The following is a 23,565-nucleotide window of genomic DNA, read 5'->3' as shown; positions in this document are numbered from 1 at the left end:
GCACAGCTAACTGTAAAATGTATCCACAGAATGCCATAATAGTTGACTTAAATAATAAACTTAATGAGTCAGAAATTAATAAAGAACATTTCAGACGGAAACTTGAAAACCAACAGGAAGACTTCCAGAGAGAGAAGTCTGAAATGGAGACTAAATACCAAGATTTGATTGATAGCCTTAAATATCAGCTTTCTGATGCGGAGGAGCATCAGGTCAAGGAAGCCCAGCGATATAAGCAAGAAAAGCAGTCCTTGAATGAAGAGATTCAGAAGCTGAACTCTTTCATCCAGGAATTAAATGAAAAGCGAATTTATGAAGCTGAAAAAAGTATAAATGTTAGGCGAAAGCATGATGAAGTTGTCTCCAATAAAAAGCTAATGGAATTGAGTGAAATAACATTTTTACCAGAGGTGTTGCAGAGAGCGGAGCTTGAGGAGATGTGGAATAAACTGCACCGTTTGAAAGGTGAAGATGCGCTAGTTCACAAAGACCTAGAGTTCCAGTGTGCCTTGAGACTAGACTCCTCAAGGGATCAATCAGAAGAAACTGATGATTCAAAGATCACAGAGCATAATGAAAGTAGGGAAGGAGATAACCTGTCTGAAGAACATTTCTCCGAACTGCAGCTTTTTGGTGGTGATGAAGGCGTATTGGCCAAATACCTCGTTCCCACTGAGAGACCAGAAGAGTCGTATGTGTCCAGCACGTCTGAATGTTATGCCATTGAAGAAGGTAGGTGTGGGTTAGACAGTAGTGTGCTTCTAGAATCCAGCAGAGATTTTATACATAGTCCATTAAAATTTGGCCTTGATGAAGAAACATGTCCTGGCAGTTTGTCTCAAGAGACTTTTGGAGGGACTGAGGAGGGAGTAAAGGCATGTGTTTCGTTTTTGTCGGATAACTTGCTAGAGCAAAACAAAGTAAGTGAGCACAGCGATGTAAAGGATGATGAGACAGCTTGTTTAGTACATAGATGTGTGAACCTAACTAAGCTCCATGAGAAGGAGTCAGCCTTGAAGAAGTCTTATCTGGAGACCCAAGAAGCTGTTGGAAGGTGGGAAAAAGTAATGGCTGAGCTCTCTCGTACACGTGTGGAACTGAATGAGGAACGCGAAGCACGGACCTGTTGTGAAAAAGAACTTCTTCAAAAAATAGAAAAGGAGAAAGAGCTTGAAAATAAAATAATGTTTCTAGTAAAGCAGCAAGGTGAGGATGGAGGCCAGACGTGCTGTGCTGCAGAGCCTCAAACACAAGTGTCGGAATCCTCTGCCTGGCAAGAAATGGTAAAACATCTTCAGGAGGAAAGAGAAATGTTGATGGTGCAGCTGCGAGCTCAGGCCAGTTAGTGAAAGATGTTCAAGAGCAGAAAACAGTTGCTGATTCTGTAACAAGTGAAGTACAGTCTCTTCTTGGACATCAGTTAGCTGTTTGGCAAAGGGATCAACTGCAAAGCCAGCTTGACGCTCAGAAGGCTAAAAACCGGACAATGGCAGAGCTGCTTGGTCAGAAAGCAGTATCTGAAGAGACACTGCTGAAAGAACAGGAGTGCTCAAAGCCGAAACTGGTAATAAAGAAGAAAATTTAGCACTCTTATTGAAGGAAAAAACAGCCTTAGGAGAAAGATTGTCTGATGTGGAGGAAGATCTAAGAAAAGCAGAAAAAACACTAGCAGAGAATGCTACTGTCATTGAGGATCTTGAGAAAAACATACATGAACTTATCGCTGAAGTGAAAAGCCTCAAAGAAATACAAGAGTGGGAAAGACTAGCACATGAGGACAGGTTAAACTTCACCAATCTAGAAATTCATAAACTTCTTGCTGAAATGAAGGCAAGAAGTACTGAATACAGTGAGAAAGAAAGTCAATTGACTGAAGAAATCGCCCATTGGAAGAAGAGTCATTTGGAGCTTGAGACTCGCTTAGAGGAGGCCTTTCAGTCTGCCCAAGCTGCACAGGAGGCACAATCCAAGGTGGTGCAACATTACAAAGAGGAAATCAATAAAATGGAGATGCAGCACCTTGCCAAATTAACTGAAGTGAGTTTGACACACAAGAACGAGGTAGGAAACCCTGATAATGACAGGAGTCTTGGGATTTCAGAATGCTTAAGGTAGTCATTGTAAATGTTTGCGTACTTGTTTTCAGATAGAAGAGCTAAATGCTGAAATAAAAGATAAAGTGGAAAACCAGCAGAAGTTGGAAGAAGAAAGAAAGGAGCAGATTACTTTAATAAAAAAGGTTAGTCCTGTAACTGGGTTTATCTCAGAAAAGTAAACTTGACATATGTTGTTTGCCATTTAAGTAGTATAAATGTTTTAGGGATGAAAAAATCTATTAATAGTGTTTTTTTTTTTTCCATGGTGCCTTTCATTTGGGCTCAGGAGGATGGAGGAATTCTGGCTCAATAAGTGATTAAGGGGCTGACTGACCATATTTTGAAGAGAGGTCTTTATCTGAGTGTTCTCTGCAGATACACGAACGAGAGCATGATCGTGAAATGTCTGAACTCCATGCTAAACATGAAGAGGAAATGGAGAAGCTCCGTGTGGAACTAAGTCAAGAGAAGCAGCACCTCTTGGCTGAACTTCGGCAGCAAATGGCAGCCACACACAAAGCAGAGATTGAGCAAGCTCAGCTCCAGTCACAGGTGAAATAAAGAAACACAGTAATTACTGTAGTGGTTACCTGGCTCTTTCTCCTTGATTTTTGTGCATTCTATATGTGTACTCTTTTATGTAGTGATGCAATGGAAGAATCAAGAGTGTTCTCTTGGTAGGTGACAGTAGATACTTTCCACAGAAGTTCTCCAGAATCTGTACTGCAGTTATATTTAAATGTGAAAACTGGATGCTGAAATTGATGGGGTTGGGGAAAAAAAAAAAAAAGGAGGAAAAGAAGAAAAATAAACTTTTGTCACTTTTCATGTTTTGATAAGTTTAACAAGTAATTTTATCATGGAAAAGTGGAAGGAGTTTAGTGTTTTTTCTCACTGATATAATTAGGAATGCTTTCATGCTAAACTTAGGATGTAAACCTGACTTTTTCCTCTAAATATTTACTGGGTTTTTGAATGCTTCACCTAAATGCAAAGTGGAACTCTGTCTAGTGTTAGGTCTAATTACAAGATGCTGAGGTACTGTTTAGTTTATTTAAGAATTGAGAAGTTTTTTTTGGTCTATTTTAGCTGCCATTTCTAACTGTTGGATATTCCTCACTCTGTTTTTAATGAAGCATGGTGAATTTTACTTCTGCTTTTTCACTGTTTCAGAAATCTTCTTTTTAACAAATTATAACCAATAGAAAATATGAGGAATTTCTATTCAGTAAGAGATGGAGTTAAGATGTGAGTAAGGAAAGTCTTTTACTTTGCACTGGAAATCTTATGCAAATCTAATTGTAACAAAAGTCAGCTTATTTTCAGGGTTCTGTGCCTGCAAGAACCTGTCTTGCAGAAAGAGTAAACTTAGATGTGTTTAACAGTTGAGAACAATCAAAACTGAAACTGATCATTAAAGAAAGTGAACACATTTCATTAGAGGGGAAGGGAAAACCCTTTTTTCTTCTCCATTACAGATGCTGCACAGCCTTGAACTGGAAGCTTTACGCCTAAGCTTAAACAATATGCACACCTCTCAGCTCGAGCTCACACAGTCTAACTTGAGAAAAGAAAAGGAAACTGCCCTTGTGGAATTACGGGAGATGCTTATTGATAAGTGTGCTCAAGAGGTAGCAATTCTGCAAAGCCGCCATCAGCTTGAGTTGGAAAAGATTAAAGAGCAGTGTCTGAAGGAAAAAGAAGACCTTGAGTTAAAATATCAGCAAGACCTAGGTATCAAAATCTGGGAGTAATGGACCAGAAATTGCAAGTCCATTGATATTTTTCTTCTTCCACAGGTTCCTGTGTTGGTGCAGAGCTGGTCTTTTGAGTGACAGCTGGTCTTGCCTTGAACAGGGACAGTGGCCAGACTGCTGTGTGCAACAATGCGTGTTTGATATACAAAAATGAAGTTGTCCAGACCTAAGTTTAATTTTTCTTCAATTATATGGGTGTTCTGCTGCTACCTCTGTAAAATAGCACTATATACTGAACTAGTTGCTTTCAGGAGGCATTCAGCAGAGCTCTCCTAAGGAATTTAATTGATACAAAAAGTAGAGCTCTTACCCCTTTGTGGTTCTTAAGGGTTTTTATTGTCTTAAGTCAGCACTGACTTCTCTTGTGTTTCTGAATAAGTATAGAAATGCTTCTTCTCCTGCCTTCTCAGTGGTTTCAAAAGGAGGGTAAAGGAGTTAAGCAGACTTTCCTTTGCTAGTTCAGGTGAACTTAACTTTCAGGATTCTTTTTGCAGTTGTAACTGCTAGATGCTGATTTTTCTAAGAGGAAGGTGGATTACTGGGGTATAGCATAACAGCAGGTTTGGTTAGAACTTGGTATCTTATGCTGCTCCATGTCTACCTATTTAAGCCCTGAGTTTGATGCTGAAAATGGTAATCACGTCCATATTTCTACTTATTTTATCATAACATTTTATGTAAATCTATTAATAAATATTTTATTTCACAGTTGATCAGAGAAAGAAAATAGAGTTGGAAATGGAAGAGACACATATCCAGGCATTAGAGGTACAAATTTTTCTTCATACAAGGAAAAGCCAAACTCCTTTCAGTAGACTCGAGCTTGTAGAAGTCTCGTGTCTACTACACGTTCATTATATAGGACAAATAAATGGAGGAGAAAAAAAAGTTAATTTAGTAAATGTGTTTGCTTTAATAACGCATGTTTTGCTCTCTTAGACTCTCAAAAAAGACTGGGAATTGGAGTCTGATATGTGTTTAAAAAATACATGTGAAGAGCTGTCTGAAAAACATCAGAAGGAAATGGTGGAGCTGCAGGAAACTCTCAAAAGAGAAATAGAAAAAGTCAGAGCAGAACTGGGGCTTCTTTCTCTTCGGAATGAACAATCTAAAAGTAAGTACTATGGTCCGGGAAGAAGTTGTCTTTATTGAGCAGTGGCAAAGCTAACTGTTTTTAGAACCTGCACAAAAAGCAAATATAAGATATATCTGTAGTCATTTAAAAACTGGGTCAGTGGCACGAGACTGTCTAGAAAATGGGGCATAAATGAAAAATTGTTTAAGCCTAGTTTACTATTGCATTTTTACTTCTGCAAAGTATGAGGTGGACTGTGTTTTTCCTCCAAGTGTATTAAAGGGAGGTGCTGTTTTGCTTCCAGCTGAAAACTGCCTTTGGCAGTTACCAAATTAAAATTCCAGTTGATATCAACAGAAGCTTTTTCTAACAAAAAAAATCAGGTTTGGATTGTGAGTAGTTAAAGCTTTTTTAAATACTGTGCTGGAATTGATGTTTTTGAGACTAGTATAACTGGAATTTTCCTAAGCTTGAAAAATGAAATTTGGATGAGTACCTAGCCAGGTACATCTGTTTGACTTTTGCTTAGTTGCACATAGGAGACAGAACTATGAAAAGTTTGTGTAGGTCTCAGAAATCTGACACATCTGTCAAGATGGCATTTGACCAGCACACTAGTGCCAGATGTGCTGTCCGGGGTGACATTCAAAGGAGCCATGAGAGGCGGTCGGATGTGAAGTGGAGAGAGAGCTAAGTGAGTTATCTAGCCTCTGAGGCACCATGCAGGTGAGGGATGGGAAATAATACCCTCTCCAAGTGAATGGAAATGCAGTGGTAAGGTTATTGGGTGAGGCTGGCAGGCAGGCACCAAGACTTGGTTTGAGAAGTGAAGAGCAGCCTTTTTGCCCTGCCAAGGGCTGGATGCTTTCAAGGTGTTGGGCTCACCTTTGGCTGCTGCAAGGATGTGTTTGTAGTGATGACTTGTTCCTCCCAGCCTGCACTGTCTTTACTGGGTTTCCCTGAACCTGTATCATTCAAGTGTATTCCGTGAGGATATTGTGTGTCTCTTGCAGCTGTGTTGCGGATTCATTCCGGGCAGATCAAGATCTGTTGACCAGATGAGGTAGTAGCAAGTTTACGGGGCTCGGAGAGTGCTCCAGGCTGACGAAGAGTGCACTTGGCACAAGCTTTCCTAGTCTTCCCTGTTCATCTCTTGTACTGCCTGCTGCCCAGTGTGGTCGTAGGAGAAATTCTGTGTTCGTAAGCCGTGAAGAAACACTTGATTCCCTGTTCCAAGTATGTGTGCTTCTAGGATGCTTGTAGATGTATGCAGAAAGCAGATGCTCATCCCTCCAGCTCTACTGTTGGTTTTCTCTTTACTAGCAGCTTGGGATGGAGAGAACTATGAAGCACAGTGCAGAAACTTCTGACTTTTTCAAATACATGATTATTCAAGTATTTTTGTGATCCCCTGTAAGCTGGCATTGTAGTCTAGAGACACGCATTTCTGTTTGGGTTGCACAAAAGTTGTACAGGTTATTCAGTATCCAGGACAATGACGTAACAGAACTCATTTTTCATTTTAGTGAAATGTATAGAATTGGAGGAGCAGCACCGGTTAGCCCTTACAAAATTACGAGAACAGCTGGAGACTGAGCATCGCCAGCTCCTGGAAGATATGAAGATAAAAAGCCAAGAAAAAGAACAGAATCTTCAGAGGGAGGTAAATAAGATTTCTGTGCTGATTTGAAGTAGTTGCTCTTGGTATAACAAAAGTAGACCATATACATGTCATTTGGATGACTTGGTTGTATTTAGGGATTTTACTGAAAAACTAAAATGCATTTCACAAAGCAGATAAACACTCTGGAATTTTCTATAATGGTTCAAAATCTTTTGAATGCAATTGCCTTTTTGCCATTTGGTGCCATTTCTTTCTTCTTTTATTTCTTGTGTTTAATTTTTACCTAGGTATACTCTTTTTTTTTTAATTGTTATTTGCCAGTAATACTTAAGTATGACATCAAGAACAGAAATTCCTCTCTGAGGGATGGGTTTAACAGTTAAGTGCTACTCAGTATATCTGAAAGCCTGGGTCAGGAGCTGAGAGTCTGGTTGTCACTAAGTGTTTCTACCTATTTCTGACAGAACTGTCTGTTGCATATAAAAGAAGCAATTAGAAGAAAATTGTTTTAAAAAATGGCTGTTTCATTTTTTAACATGTCTTCCATAGCTGAAGAATTTCCAGGTCATGCATGAAGAATTCAAGACACGGTCCCAAGAAGAAATTGGACAGCTTTGGTCTCAGCTCAACAGTACCCGAGCAAATCGGCAAGAGCTAACTGGTATGTTCCGAACTGATGTATTTTAATTTTTGCCTCTTCTTCATGTACAAGTGTGCATTATTGACACAAAATGCTTTTAACTGTGATCCAGACACACACCCATAGCTCACGGAAGTGTTGGTGCATTGTCCTGTAGTGGTCTGTTTCTGAAGCGTGAGGTGGGTCAGTGCCAGATGACTACTTGGTTCCACAACGTAAAAAAGCATGATATTGCTGTGGGGGAAAAAGCTCCCTCCTCTTTGTTTTCCTTTCCCTTCCACTCCATTCCTGCACACTACAAAAGTCTTCAGTGAAAACCAAACCTTTCATTGCAATGTCAAATTAAATGTAATGTAGTTAAAAATGGAGAAAATGGTAATCAATGCAATAACACACTCATATTTGTAGTCCGTATGGAAGTGGGTATGAATTCAAATGAGAAAACCTAATTGTAGGTAGACAGTAATGCTCATTGCTTAGTTTATGAGTTCAAGTGGCTTACTTTAGCTATTGTTATTTGTAGATACCTAAGGGATCAGTCTGCTTAAAAAAAAAAAAAATATTTTAAAACTGTGCTTAGGTTATATCTTGAGGTAGAAATGGCTATTTTTCCCCTTTCAGTTTTGAAGCGAATTAATTAAAATGCTTTTTAATTGACACTCAACATAGAGATTCATTGTTTACTGAAATACTTTTATTTCTTAAATATAGAAAACCCCCAGGTTAAAGAGATCTAGTTAAAAAGAAAGGAAAAAAAACCCAAAAAAACCCAAAACACCTCAAAAAACACTGGGTGATATTTATGAATGACTCTTGTTTTCCTACAAGATTGAAAATACCCTCCTGTTTTCCATAGTGGTGGTACTGGTTAAAAAGATAAACAAATCCTCTAAACCTAAAAGCAAGAAACAAAAGGAAAATGCTGTGCTCAGCGGTTAAACACGAGTAGTGGTGCTGGTGTTATTGTGTTGATTTTTTTTTTTTTTTTTAATTAGTCTTACGTGTACCTGCTTGCAAGATTTAGGTGCATTAACTAGTCAGCTTTACACTGTGGTGATCAGAGATGACCTGTTTGTGGTTGAAATTAAGTAGAACCTGTCTCAGATGTGTGTGTGCAAACAGATGTATAATACATGGAAGAAGAAATTTTAGACAAATAAGAAAGGTAGAGATCATCATGTTGACCTTGACTATGTGTGTGCTTACCTTGTATTGTGACTGTAATGTTAATTGGCGTTCCTTACTTTCTCTGGGGTAGTTCAAATGTAATATGCTTCAAATATAGTTTCAGATTTTTTGAATACTATAACTCTAAATAGCTTTTGAAGTATAATACAGTTTTGTGAGGGTAGTTTTTGGTGGTCTTTTGGTCATAAATGGAATATATAATATTTCTATCTAGTCAGACTTTACCTTGACTTTCTCAGATCTCTGTTTTGATATTACAAAGTTCTAGCAGACAGTGCTTTATAGTTTTGGCTGGGATTTTTATATTTTCTTTCTGTAACCTTAATCTTTATTAACCTTTCAAATGTTTTTCCATGTTTCTAATCACTCACAATCTCATTCTTTGGACTCTTTCTGTTTCTTCATCTTGCTTGAGATGGTGAGACCAGAATGCAAGCCCATGGTCCAGGTGAGGACATCTCTTCTGGTGTGTGAGGTCTTAAAGATGTTCTGTTTTACTCTGCTTTTCTTCACTTGAATCATCATTTGACAATGCATTTAGATTGATTTGAAGGCTTGTGATGATTGATTCAAAACATTGCTGCTGGATGGTGGAATCACTGCCTTGATTGAAGAATGACACACTAGTTAAAAACACTTTACTAGTTTATTTTTGTGCCAGCAGACTTTTACTGGTTAGGCAAAACCTCCTTGTGCCAGACTGGACTTCACTTGCCTATCCCAGTGGTGGCGTTACTAGTCCCTGCTTGTCACTTGATTCCTCTCTCTGGTCCCCGTGCCTGGCAACTGCTCCCTTTGGAAGCAGGCATGAGCCTCCGATTCCCTCTGTTTGCATGTTTATTGTGAGTATTTTTCATGACAAGTGTGTGTTTTCTGGTTTGCTACAGAAAAACACACTGTGACAAGCAGCTGTGTTGCTCCATGGGAGGCATCCTCTGTTTCCATAGATATTTCATTTCTTTTATAACATAGGTAGCTGCTTTTCTCCAAGATCTTGAAAAGCAATTCCATCTTCATTTGATTCTGTGGGAGTTCAGTGAACTTAAGGCATCTGGGAAGCTGAGCCACGTGGGAAACTTTTTATTTCTAATTTCCTCTCATGATTTTTGTCCTCTTTTCCTACCTTGTAAATTCTGATAAGTTGTTGCTTCTTTAATATAGAATGTGGGGAAGAGAGCTCCCAAAGAGTTCATTCATACACTGCAGTGCTTGCCATTGCCCTTGTTTCCTGAAAGGAGGGTAGCTTGCCTTCATTGCTGTTTTCTACTGCATTCTTCTTTTGTTTTGTTATTTTTAGTTGGTTTTTTTTTATTGGACAGTAATGACGTTGGAGCTAATGATGAGTAGCCCAACCATCACTAAAGAAATGGAAAATTGATTTTATTTTGGTTTTCTGCATAGTTTGTGCCAAAGTTATTTTTGTTTTGTTGCGTAGTTTTCCCTGGAGCAAATTAAATGTTCTCAACTGAATTACCAGTTCTGACTGCTACAACAAGCAGATACAAAGATTAAGTAATATTCCAGGACTCTGCATGTTATTAATCCAGACTTGAAGCACAAGGAGACAAGGAGGGCTAACAGTAGTTTTAATTCCTCTCATGAAGATGGTTTCTCTGAATGCCGTGCAAATGGAGAACATGTTTTTACTGTCTTCTGGGGAAGGAAAGTTTCATCTTCAGAAGTTTTTCTTATGTAGCTCGTGGGACAACATTTTACTGCTATCTTAACAACTAAAATATGGCTTCTGATTGCTTGTGTTGGTTTTGCCTCCATTCTAGAGCTAAAAGAGCAACTCCTGGCTCGTGCATCACAAGTGGAGGAAATAGAGCGTTTAAAACAAGAATTTGAGCAGCAGCGTCAGCAAAGAAAAAGTGAGCATGAAACTGAACTGGAACAACTGAGACTTTATTTTGAAAAGAAGTTAAGAGGTGCTGAAGAAAACTACAGAGAAGAATTGACTATGCTGCATCAGAGACTGAAGGAATATTCGCTATCAGAAGTGAGTCACGATCAAGCAGGGGACTTCAGGTAATCTTTCATTTTGTGTTGACAGCATCCTTCTATTTTTTACTTTTTATTTTTTACTAGATAAAAGGTGTTAGCTGGTAAATATATTGAGACTGAGCATTACGTGATCTCTAGTTAGAAACCTAGCAATGGAAGTTATGAGTGTGCAGTCCTGAGCTGATGTTGTAGTTGTTCTGTGTCTACTTTCAGTACTACATTGTAAGTCAGAAAATTTCTGACATGTATTACAGTCTTTAACTTTAAAACCCTTTTGGTAGTTCTTCTGTTGCAGTTTTTGAAGAGACTGCTGAGAAGAAGAGAAGGGATATACTTGGCCAGCCAAATCAACAACTGGAACAACATCAGGTAGGATTTTTGGTATATTAAAGTTCTGTTGTTCATTATAAGACCTTTATGAAATCTAATGTTTGATTCCTAGCTCTTAGCAAGGAGTTAGAGACATTTATTAAGGCTTAATTATTTTTGACAAGTATATTGTAAATTACCAACTTCAAATTGTTCTCAGAAGAGATGGAAGTGTTTTGTAATTTTGTGTCCTCTGTTTGAGTTGTCCTGTGCCTAGTAAGGAGCTTATTGAAGCTCTTCTACGCAAGCACAGAATAGTCTTTCTCTTCTCTGTAGCTTCTGAGTAATTGTGCCTTTTATTGCTATCTGTTCTTTTCAAGTGGAGATGCTAATTTGGTCCCTCTTCCATTTATGCACCTATTTTCATGTACTTTGTTGTAATATAAGGTCAAAAAGGAATTTTTCGTTACTAAATGACAAAAACCATGATTTCAAAATGAGAAATGCCTTTTTTTCTTGCTGCTGTTTATTACCTAGCTGAGTGAAACTGCAGTCATAGATCATTACTTTTATGTGGCATGCATAGAAGGGGGCCTCTTCATTGTTTCTCTAACCCAGATGCATGTGGGACTTTGTCCTCTAGTATATTTTCAAACAGCCCCTGAAACTCAGACCTGTCTTGGGGCATGGTTCCAAAGCGTGTCTATTTTCTGGGACTCTGCTCTAGCAGCAGATGGAGTGGCAGGAATGAGCAAAACTGGCAGGGCTTTTGGAAACCAGTGTCCAGCAGGTGCTTTGTAGAGCTTTGTGTTACTGTCATTGAAAGATTCTTGGCATGGTTCCGTCAAGGCTGAAGATGTCTTTCTAACCCATTTCTTATGTAGGAAGAACTTGCCTGTTTGCAGCTACACCTTGAAGAACAACACAAGTGTGAATTGGATTCCTTAAGGTCTTCCCTTGCACTTCGATATAAGGAGGACCTAATGAAAATGAAGATGGATCTGTCAGACAAATATATTACAGAAACTGAGGAAATGAAAAGAAGGCATTGTTTAGAACTTGAGGAGTTCCGTGCCAGACTTTCAGAAGAACATCTTAAAGGTAAGATGATTTGACAGACTGAGAAGTAAAATGTTAAGCTGCTTGTGTGGCTTGTATTTAACATTAAGCAGGTTTATCTGAAGAAGTCTTTGATTTATTAGTTGCCCCAAAACTATGGGGAACACTTAATATATATTGATCCCTGCCATCGAGCACTTTGGTTTTTGACTTTTCTGAGTGTGTTGAATTCCACTTCCAAAGATGTAGTGACCTGAAGTTGTTAATTCTATGGTAAAACCTACTACAGCTGTGGAGCAGTCACTAAAAGGAATTGAACAGGTTTCCATTCTTGATGCCTAGGAAAGCATTGTCAATTCCTAAATTAATATTTATGTGAAACTTTCTTAGTGTTGTTCCTCAGCTATGTTAAATGTCTCTTGTATTTGCCTGTGTTCTTTTTGTGGGTTTGAGAACTCTGCTCATTTAACATAAATATCTCTTTTCCTCCTGTGTTTTCCACTAATTGGCATACATATTGGGATGATTTTTTTTTTTTAAGAAAGAGTAAAGAATTTATGGGTAACAGAATCTGTAATAGTTATCTTTTACTGTATAGTTAAAGTTCCTCTTGAGGCTAAATTTCATGAGACTTCTTACATGATCGTGGGTTTCTGTAATTTCTTAACAGTTGCTGCTTTTATTGGAGTTATAAATTACAGAAATATACTGCCTTGTACTGGTTCCATATGAAATGCATGCATTGTGTTGAGGGTGCAGGTAAGGGATTATGGCAGTCCTTGAACGTGCAACTTGTTTCCGGGAGCGCAATATGACATCTGAATTTATAATCTCTAACTTAAAGTTAGTGATATAACGCACATGGCTGTAACTCATAGAATCATAGAATGTTTGAGTTGGAAGGGACCTTTAAAGTTCCCTTAGTTCAACCTCCACCCTGCAGTGAGCAGGGACATCTTCAACTAGATCAGGTTTTTCACAGGCTGTCCAAACTGACCCTAAATGTTTCCAGGAATGGTGCTTCCACCACCTGTCTAGGCAACCTGTTTCTGTGTTTCCCTACCCCAACTGTAAAATAAAAAAAGAAAAATAAAAAACTCATTATATGTCGTCTAAATCTACTCTCTTTTGGTGTGAAAACATTACCCCTTATCCTATCTCAACAGACCCTGCTAAAAACATTGTCCCCATCTATCTGACAGGCCCCCTTTAAGTACCGGAAGGCTGCAATAAGGTCTTCCTGGAGCCTTCTCTTCTCCAAGCTGAACAACCCCATGATCTTATATTCCACAACTGCATTCCACTGTGTGAAGGTTAAAAGGATCAATATGACTTTGTTTAGTCTGCAGGTATATTTATTTAAATGCTAGACAGTACATCAAAACTGCTTCAGTTAAAATTTTGAGATTTGATCCATCTGCTTTAGGGAGAAATGACTAATAAGACTTCATAAATCTCACATTACGTTGCACAAAAAAAAAAGTCAGCTGCTTTGGTTGTTGCTGATAGGAAAGAGGTCCTGCCATAGGTTTCATGGCCTGTCTTTATTATTCTTTGTGTGTTGATACTGATAAATTTCTAAGATGGTGATAAAGCAGAACAGAGTATAAAATCCATCCTGATACAGGATTCCTATTGCTCTGTAGTTAGTATGGCTACTGATAACCTGACCTGCATAATTGACAACATTCAGCTTTATTTCTGTGCATTACTAGGACTTGTTAAAAAATTCAGTATTAATGTTTGTCTGTTTGGTGGTGGGGTTTGGGATTTTTTTTTTATATTTATTTTCAGAAATTGCCAGACTGCGGCTACAGAGTGCTCAAGATGCAGCACGTCAAGTTGAAATAGAGGTGGCCGAGCGAGTGTCTGTGCTGGAGGAAGAGCACAAAGCTAAACTCTCCCTCCTCTGCGCTGAGAAACAACAAATTGCAGAACTTTCAGAAGAAATAAAGCACTTAAAGGAGGAGATTGCTAAACAAAAAGACTTTTCCGTGCAGAATGAAAAGCATCTGAAAGAAGAAATGGAAAAAGTAATTCGTATTAATGTGCTACTTTGTGTAGAGTTGAGTGAGCTCGGATTTGTTGGGAAGGCCAAGGGAGACAGAAGCAACACTTCTCTTTAAATGTACCTAATTTAGCGATCGCAGCTTCAGCTTTAAGCAGGCTTGTGTGGATACACACACAAATAGTTTAATGTTAAATGCTTAGTTTCTCTGCAGGTGAGCTTTCCTTTAAGAGCAGAGATGGTGTGGGAAAGCAGTTGCTTTGAGGGTTGTCTAGTCCACCTTTTATTTTGATACAAGTATTGTGATTGGAGATGCAGAGCCTAGTTGGAGGTCTGGAACAAGTGGTGTTCCCAGTGATACTGGGTCCAGTACTATTCATCAATGACCTGGGTGAGAGGACGAAGCGTACTCACAGCAAGTTTGCTGATGATACAAAACTGGGAGGAGTGACTGACACACCAGAAGGCTGCACTGCTATCCAGTGTGACCTGGACAGGCTGGAGAGCCGGGGAAAGTCAACAAGGGCAAGAGTAAGTTACTGCACCTGGGGAGGAATAGCCCCATATATCAGCACAGGTTAGGGGCTGACCTGATGGAAAGCAGCTCTATGGAAAATGACCTGGGAGTCCTGGTGGACAACAGGATGACCGTGAGCCAGCAGTGTGCCCTTGTGGCTAGGAAGGCCAGTGGCATCCTGGGGTGCATCAAGAAGAGTGTGCCCAGCAGGTTGAGGGAGGTCATCCTTCCCCCTTTTCTGCCCTGGTGAGGCCACATCTGGAGTGCTGTGTCCAGTTCTGGGCTCTCCAGTTCAAGAAGAACAATGAGGTGTTGGAGAGGATACAGGAAAGGGCTTTGAGGATGATTAGGGGACTAGAGCATCTCTCTTAGGAAGAAAGGCTGAGGGACTTGGGGCTTTTGTGTTTGGAGGAGACTGAAGGGGGTCATATCGACACTTAGAAATACTTAAAGGGCTGGGTGTAAAGAGGATGGGACTAGTCTTTTTTTCATTGGTGCCCAGTGACAGGACAACATGTAACAGGCATAAACTTGAACACAGGAAGTTCCATCTGAACATGAGGAGGACCTTCTTTACTTGTCCCCAGAAGAAAAGAGCATAGAATACTATATTAATGCTAAATTTTTGCCTTAATTCTTTTCATATTTTCTTTACCTCAGTTAACTCTTAATGATACATTGGATCCAAGTAACTATAAATAGGCATTTCAGCCTTACTTTTATTTGGAAGCATGACTTTACTGGAAGAATTGAATTTTTCTGGGAATATAAATGTCTGAGAACGTTCACTTCACACACTTCAGTTCGGTTGTGGTATTTTATGATTTTTAAAATTTTTTTTAAATAACTATTCACAGGAAAAATATAAAATTGCCGAGGGCTACAAGAAAAAGTTAAGGGAAGCCAGAGAAGAAGTCCAGAAAATAGAGATTATGTACAGAGAAAAAGAGAAGAAATGGAAATATGAAAGCGAGGCGCAGAGAATCCAAGCAGAAGAAGAGTTATCGTTGTTGCATATAGAACTGCAAAAGAGGGTGGAACATGAGAAGCAGAATTTACAAAAGGAGTTTGAATTTCGTGAAGCTGAAATGAATCAATTTCAAGATCACCAAGCTGCCAAGATACTAGAACTGGAGAAGCTGGTAAAAGAGCAGCAAAACAACTTGCAGCAGCTGGAGGACAGCCTTGCAAGTGCACAGGCTATGCAGAAATCTCAGGAGCAATATGACGCCGACTTGCAGGCAGCCAAAGCCCTCATGGCGAAAGAAATGGAAAAGGCTACACTTTGTCTGCAGGAAGAATGTGCACTGAAACTTATGGAAGCACAAAACAAGTAAGATCTGAGTATTCGTGCTCTTTCACTTAGCAGTTCAGTCATTTCTACTGTCGCTTTTTCCTATTTTAAGCTTAATAACTAGTGGTGATGTAGTTTTCTTAGCTTGGTGGCACCAGCTCACTTAGGTGTGTAAAGCTTATTCTTCCAAGGAATAAGAATGCTGTCCGTTACAATTTACTATAGAATTTTGCTTCGCGTAAATGCTTATCTAGCAAATTAAATGCAGTCAAATTCTACCTGTTACAATTTTCAGCTGTGTTGTATTCTTAACTGTATGCTAGCCTTGGAGGAGGGGAAGTGTTATGGGATATATAAGCGGAAAAATTCTCTAAACTTTTTCAAGTGTTTTCAAACAATTCAAAGGAATTTAAGCAAGTTTGTCCTTGTAAATGAGGCTTGCATTAACCACTGGATGCTGAGGTTGATGAGCTGCCTATGGTATTCTTCAGTTCTGGTTAGATATAAAGGTTGTAACTGCTGGTTTTCCTCTCCTTCCTATCTCTGTTGTTTTAAGTGTATTTAAATAACTATATGTTTGTATTTGCATGCATTGCTTCACATTTATCCCTTCTTTCCTCCTGAAACATATGCTTACAGAAGACTGAGGAAATAGTTATAGTAAGAATACACCAAAAGCAGGAACTTCAGCCTTTAAATGACCATTCACTTTTGAAGCATTGGTGTTGCTATCCAGAAATACCATTGTTAGTGCTCACAGTAAATGGCAGCACTTCAGATACTAAATCTTCTGCATCAAGCTTTAAGCAGACCTTGGAGAGCCGAGATGAAGTTGGAGGAGCCTCCAAGTATCCCACAAATGCTTTCTCCATGGTTTTATGTCTCAGTCTCAGAACTTTCAGAGATGTTTGTTAGGACAGCTTGTTTACTTCCGGACAATACATTTGAGATGTAGACAATGTGTATAGTACGTCCTACGATGCTCTCACACAGTGATGTTTTCTCAGACACTGTGAATGATGTTTGTGTGTTACTCTGTATTAGTGAGTAATTTAATAGGGTTGCCAGTCTATCTAGTAATAATCAAATACTCCCAAGTGATGTTGCATATGCCATTAATTATGTGGCTATGAAGTAATTGTTATGGCTTGCTTTGAATTAGTTCTGTATTTGAAAGATCAAGTAAAATTTGTGGAGGTAAGTAAGGCCTACTTATTTTTCCTTGGTTTTTACTGTTTCAGTTACTTAGGGATAAAAACCAAACAGTGCCTTTTTGACAATAGTCTCTTAACTTTCTTGAAAATTATATAGGTTTATGGAGGAACACAAAGCTATGACTCAGAAATTCACAACTGAGAAAGAAATTCTTCTCCAAGAGCTGCAAAAGAAACATGTCAATGAGCTGGAACGGCAGAGTCAGCAGTTACAGGAGGAGTACAAGCAACAAATTATATCTCTTAAAACTGAGTGTCAGAAAAAGCACCAAGCTGAAATTGAGACACTTAAATCTACACTCGTAAGTGAACAGCAGGATCAGCTTGAAGCTATTGTTGTTGAACTACAGGAAAAGCATCAGGCAGAAATTGATGAGCTGGAGGCTGAACACTTAGGTGTTCGGGATTCCTTGGAGTCATCCTACCTATCTGAAATTCAAAATATAAGAGATAAGCACAGTCAGGCTCTTGAGGAGCTGCAGCACGTGGAACAGCTCCATGAAAAGGATAAAATGGATCAAGCACGCTTGCTTCAGGAGATAGAAATGTTGAAACTGAAGCATGCGGAAGAACTTCAGCTTTCCCAAAATAATTTGAAAATTGAGCTAGCTACTGTTCATATGGAAAAACTTAAAGCCATGGCTATTGAAACAGAAGAAGCTCATAAGGTGAGCCAGAAATAAAACTCGAAATAGACCTCACGCCATTTCATGGTATGTTGTGTGGGATCATGTTTTCCCTTGTTCTTGAGGTGTCTAGCCTGCTTTATGCTAGTGCTAGTACTTTTGTGTGGTCATAGTGTGAGCTGAAATGGGAGACTGAAGCTGAAAATTAAGTCCATCTGTTACTTCCCACCCCTCAAATGCTTAGATTAGCGAGTTTTTTATCTCAGTGGGTGGAAAAGGTACAAATGAGGTAAATATTTTTAACATCATTCAGATCGGAGGGTGTCCAGTTTGTGGTTCAGGGCTTCTCTGCTTAATTGTTACCGTGTAATTCTTCAGAAGTGATTACAATAAAATAAATGCATTTCTGTAGGATAAGCTACATCCCTAGGAATCTAAAGATCTTTCCTAGGGGCCACAGTCTCAAGGGAAAGAATACAAGAAAACTATCTCTAAAGGTCCCAGTTGATTTTAGGAGCAGGTTGTGCGTGAGAAGATCTTGTCTTAGGGCTTTTAACTTTAACTGGAGTCCATAGCTTTACTCTTAATGGAGCAGGAGTTTGAGCTCTTTTGGAGTTCAGATGGATAAGAAACAATTACAAGACTTTTTTCCAAGTTAAAGAGGTAAGAAGTCTTAGCTCACTGCTGAAACTTCAGAGCCTCCTGGAGAGACATGTCCTGTGTTTCCGACTTGTCAGTCACCATGCCAGCTTCCCAAGTTTACGATTATATGTTGTTTCTGTGCCCACAAAGTTTAAGAGGAGGGTCTTGTTGGGAGCAAGATGAGTGTTTTTCTTCTTTTTTTTTTTTTTTCAACTGATCTTAAATATGCATTTTAGTTTTTCTTGAGTGTAAAGAGCTTCAAAAAGAAAGTTGAAGCTTGTGCTGATGGAGTTGCTGTCGGGGATAGAGGAATAAGGGGATTTATAAGACTTCTACTAGATAGGAAAAATAAACCCATTTCAATGATATGGAGAGTGTGTATATGTATGTATGTGTGCTCATCATTCATGAGGCACTCTTGCTGCTTACTGATAATGCTTTGATACAGCAGGACAGGTGCTTTAGAAATGGGTTACAAAAATATTCATACTTTTTTTTTCCTCCCCTTTTTTAATTAATGCTTACACAGGATGATTTAAACAGAGCTCTTGAAAATCAAAGGAGGTTGCTGGAAGGAGAAAAACGTTTGGCTCTGGATGCATTACGTGAGGAAGTATTGCATTTGGAGGAAAAGCATAGAAAAGCACTCCAAGAACTTCAGGATCTTCACAAGGCAGAAATTGAGAAACACAAGGAAGAGTTCTCCAGGGAGCTGGAAAAAGAATTGGGACAACTAAAAGCACAGCAGGAGGTCAGAATGTTGCAAATATTGTAACCCAAAATAATAATCCATACTTTATCCTAAATTAAATTCAGATTTATTAACCTTAAAAGTAAGGCTGTATATCTGATGTTTTCTGAATTTTTTAACAATTTCAGTAAATAAAGTTAACTTTTTTAAGCCTTTCTTTATCTAAAAGAACTTAAGAGAATTCTTACATGTGTATTAGCCTGAATTTTAAAAAATATAAATCGATGTTTGCCGTGCTCTCTTTATTGGGTTGGGGGATTGGCTGGCTTTCTTTTGAATTCCTGATATATTTTGATTCAAAACTTTGAAGCTCTTATTTTGATAGAAATCTAACAGGTACTAACTGAGGTCATTAACCACTTGTTGAAAGTAACAGCTCACTTCAAGCTTTTATAAGTGAACAACATTTGATAACATTGATTCCTCCTTTTCTTAGAGAAATTATAGTAGGTAATACTTTTCCAAATGGTTTTTCTTGGTGCAGTTTGGAAATCTTTCTAATTGTCCTTAAAACCATTTTCTCCTGTTGAGAATGTTTCTGTGTAAGCTTGATGTTTATTTTCATACTGAAGGCTAAAAATCATAGGATCTACACTAAGTTCTCTTTAAACATTGAAATGGAATAGATCTATTTGTTTAGTCTTTTATACAATCTGACATCTGTTGATGCAAGTGGCCACAAGTGATCAAGATATTTCACTTGATTATGTGTTGCATTCATATATTAGGAGAGGTGACAAACGAAATGAGCTTTATTCAGCTATTACCAAAACTCAGATGTTATTTAAAAATATAACTTAATTTGGCTTTTTCACTTACTAATTTGAAAATTGGGTAGTGTCAAATAACTCCATAATTACTGGTGCACCTTTGTATTACCTGGTATAACTTGCAAAAAGCATTTGAGTTTGAGGACATCCTCCATGTTCTTTTGCATTATTTAGGCCTTAGAGCTGGTAGTGGTTTCCAGCTGTCTGGAGTGCATTGCAAACTCAAGAATAGCTTGTCTAGGAAGGTACCTTTGTTAGTTTTCTGGAAAGTGCTCATAATGATCAATATTTCTGGATTGGAAAGAACTTCACTCTTAAGAATTTGGTTGAGTTTGATATTTCTGGTTTTGTTTTCATTATTTTTCCTTAGTTCAAACACTATGGCTAAAATATTTTATATTACTTGTCTGCAGATGTATGCTTCTACATCAGCCTCTGAAGTTGAAACTGTGAGAACAGCTCTTTTGGCTCAATTTGAAGAGGTAAAAAGGAAGCAACAACTTCAATTCCAGGAAGAGATTGAGCTGCTGAAGTGTCAGTCGGATGTACTGCTTGAACAGCAGATTGCACAGCTGAAGGTACAGAGTATGCACTGGTAGCATGGTTTGCTGAGAGAAAAATGTGTATACATTTTTGTTCTTTACCCCTATGATTTACCCCTGTGACTCTGGGTGAGATCTTTACCTTGCTTCACAACGTTAGAATTAGAAGAGCAGTATTGAAAACAATGTGGTTATGGTATCTACTGCAGGGTTGTCTTAAAATCCTGAGTTAATCATGCTGACCTTCAGACAGAACCAAAAAATTCAGTGGAAAGTATTTGCTCTAAGCAACAGTTATGTTCAATTTGTCACTTGAAATTTTTTTGTCTTGGTATCTGCAGAGCCTGTGCCCTTGGCCTGTCATCCCTTGTGTACTGTGCTTATGTGTACATGGTAACAAGACATTTAGTGTTATCTAAGTTTTTACCAAGTATGTGATGGCAGTAAGCACTTGGTGCAGGAGACTTCTTTGGAGTTGTTCTTAATTTCTGATTTCTTGGGTTCATTGCTTGAGTTCCAAACTTTTGTCTTGAAAAGCATCTTCAGGATGCTTATCCCGAAAACTATATTTGTTTGGCCTTGCGTAAGATATGCTAATTGCCTGTCATTTGAGCCTTCTGCAAAATGCCTTCATTGGTTAGGTGACAAGTATGTGCTGAGCTATTAAATTAATGGAGAAGACACATCCTGTGTTGGAAGAGAGGGAAACGTGCCAACACATTGAGAGCAGTGCTTATATTCATCTCGGTGTTGTTACTGTACTGAGCATGTGTTGAGCTCAAGTTGTTGAGAACAAATAAATAAAGTGTCGTCTCCTCAGTGGGTTGAGTGTGGCACTGACAACGCCAAGGTCATGAGTTCGATTCCTGCTTGGTCCCCATGTGTTGCCTGGTCTAGTTGAGAGGTGTCCCTGCCCATGACAGGGAAGTTGGATTCAGTGATCTCTAAGGTCCCTTCCAACCTAGGCTGTTCTATGATTCTATGATTCCTTATTTGCTTCTCTGTGGGAGATTTCAACAGATCTTTACTTACTGTTCCTGTCAGTGCTCCAGCCTGAGGTGGGACTTCTTGTACTGTCACAGACCTCTAGAACTGGATGCTGCAGATGCGCAGAAAACTTCTCCTCTGCCTCTGTGAAGTCCTGGTCATTCTTTGACCTCTTTGTGTCTGACGCATCTGTCTTTTGAACCAGAGGACATGAGTGTATCCTGAAAAGGTGCTGGTGGTATATTTGACATTGTGGCCTTCAGCTGAATCCCAGCCTTGAGTCCACAGAAACTGAGACTGGAGTGACTGTTAAGCATATACCCCAGGAGGGATTCTTGCTCTTTTCTCTCTTGTGCTGGCTAGTTGCAGTAGTTGGCATTTGGGACACCAGGAACATTTCATTTCACTGCCAGGCATAATTCTGCTACTAGTACAGCTCTCTGTGTTGGTTTTTGTATGTTGGTTTTTCCCCCTCCCCCCCCTTCATTAACTTGATGACTGGTATTTTGTCCCAGAAGAGACTGACAGGATCTGTTTGCAGCATCAGCCTGAGCTGCATCATGGTCCGATACAGGATTTTACAATGAGCCTTCCCCCGCTCACTGTAGAAGACCAGGTTCAAGACATCTAATGCACCTGAAGGTGCACAAGTCGTTGGACCTGGCGAGATCCATCCACGGGAACTAGCGGATGAAGTTGCAAAGCCACTTGCCATCATATTGGAAAAGTCATGGCAGTCTGGCGAAGTTCCCACTGACTGGAAAAGGGGAAACATAACCCCCATTATCAAAAAGAAAAAAGGAAGACCCAGGGAACTACAGGCCAGTCAGTCTCACCTCTGTGCCCAGCAAGATAATGGAGCAGATCCTTCGGAAGACTCTACTATGGCACGTGGAAAATGAGGTGGCAACCAGCATGGCTTCACTAAGGGCAAATCCTGCCTGACTAATTTGCTGGCTCTTTATGACAGGGTTACAGCATCGGTGGATAAGGGAGGAGGAACTGCTGTTATCTTCCTGGACTCACACCAAGCATTTGACGCTGTCCTGCATGACATCCTTGTCTCTACATTGGAAGGACACAGATCTGATGGATGGACCACTCAGTGGACAGGGAACTGGCTAGATGGCCACTCTCAAAGAGTTACAACCAATGGCTCAACGTCCAGAGGGAGACCCGTGATGAGTGACATTCCCCAGGGATCCGTACTGGGACCGGTGCCGGTTAATGTCTTTGTCAGTGCCAAGGACAGTGGCACCGAGCGCATCCTCAGCAAGTTTGCTGATGGCACCAAGCTGTGTGGTGCAGGTGACACACCGGAGGGAAGGGATGTTGTCCAGAGGGGCCTTGACAGGCTGGAGAGGTGGGTCCAGGACCATCTCATGAAGTCCAACAAGGCCAAGTGCAAGGTCCTGCCCCGGGGTTGGGGCAATCTCAACCACAAACACAGGCTGGGCGATGAGTGGATGGAGAGCAGCCCTGCAGAGAAGAACTTTGGGGTGCTGGTTGGACAATTGCTTATTGGAGCTAGCAATGTGCATGGGCAGTCCAACAAGCCAACGATGTTCTGGGCTGCATCAAAAGCAGCATGGCCAGCAGGTCGAGGGAAGTGATTCTGTCCCTCTGCTCTTCTCTTGTGAGACCCCACCTGCCGTGCTGCATCCTGCTCTGGGGCCTCCAGCATAAGAAGAATGTGGACCTGTTGGAGTGGGTCCAAAGGAGGCCACAAAGATGATGAGAGGGCTGGAGCAGCTCTCCTACAAGGACAGGCTGAGAGAGTTGGGGCCTGGAAAAGCAAAGGCTCCAGAGAGACCTTACAGCAGCCTTCCGCAACTTGGAGGGGCCTGTAGGAAAGCTGGGGAGGGATGTTTTACAAGGGAGTGTGGTGATAGGACAAGGGGCAACAGTCTTAAACTAGAGTAGGGTGAATTTAGCTTAGACATTACAAAGAAGCTCTGTTTTATGAGTGGTGAGAAACTGGATAAAGTGTGGATGTCTCATCCCTGCAGGTGTTCAAGACCAGGCTGGATGAAGCTTTGAGCAGCCCTGTCTAGTGGGAAGCGTCCCAGCCTGTGGCATGGGGAGGTTGCAACCAGATGATCTTTAAAGTCCCTTCCAATTCAAGCCATTCTGTCATTCCCCCGTGGTCACGTTGGGGTTGTCTTCATGCCAGCCAGTTTCTTTGCTTTCTTCCCCACTGCCTCCCTGAGCAGGTTTTAGGTATTTGGAGTTCCTTTCTGCAGTGTGACACTTTGTTTTAGTGGATGTACTGCTGCTGAGAAGAGGGGCACTCTGCTATTTGAGGCTTCTCAGTGCAAGGTCTGACTGAGTCTTCCACAAGGGATCCAAGCCAGCTCTGGTGACGATATATGTTCTGCTTTGAAGCCTTATTTCATGCTCCAGGGAAAAACTGTTTTCTTGACTTACCAATAATAATTTTTTAAAAAGGCAGCTATCACCTT

At 39.9% G+C, this 23,565-nt stretch overlaps 1 protein-coding gene across 1 annotated transcript in view; it reads left to right on the top strand.

Moving 5' to 3' along the window:
- Positions 1–17: 17 nt before the first annotated feature.
- The window catches only part of PCNT (pericentrin), a gene marked incomplete at its 3' end in the record, with an annotated part of 72,538 nt that continues 48,990 nt past the window's right edge, over positions 18–23,565 (top strand). The window contains 19 exon segments of the mRNA XM_009864364.1: positions 18–1,335; positions 1,338–1,541; positions 1,544–2,061; positions 2,147–2,239; positions 2,472–2,648; positions 3,575–3,830; positions 4,563–4,621; positions 4,793–4,967; positions 6,455–6,591; positions 7,102–7,213; positions 8,796–8,828; positions 10,159–10,408; positions 10,666–10,753; positions 11,578–11,794; positions 13,547–13,785; positions 15,135–15,610; positions 16,883–17,453; positions 18,583–18,804; positions 19,988–20,152. Of these exon segments, the coding sequence (XP_009862666.1) occupies positions 18–1,335; positions 1,338–1,541; positions 1,544–2,061; positions 2,147–2,239; positions 2,472–2,648; positions 3,575–3,830; positions 4,563–4,621; positions 4,793–4,967; positions 6,455–6,591; positions 7,102–7,213; positions 8,796–8,828; positions 10,159–10,408; positions 10,666–10,753; positions 11,578–11,794; positions 13,547–13,785; positions 15,135–15,610; positions 16,883–17,453; positions 18,583–18,804; positions 19,988–20,152 (5,310 nt within the window).

Source organism: Apaloderma vittatum, unplaced genomic scaffold (genome assembly GCF_000703405.1).
Source record: "Apaloderma vittatum isolate BGI_N311 unplaced genomic scaffold, ASM70340v1 scaffold1582, whole genome shotgun sequence".
Taxonomy (NCBI): domain Eukaryota; kingdom Metazoa; phylum Chordata; class Aves; order Trogoniformes; family Trogonidae; genus Apaloderma; species Apaloderma vittatum.
Note: the sequence above shows the minus strand (reverse complement) of the source record. Positions and strands in the feature narration are given on the sequence as shown.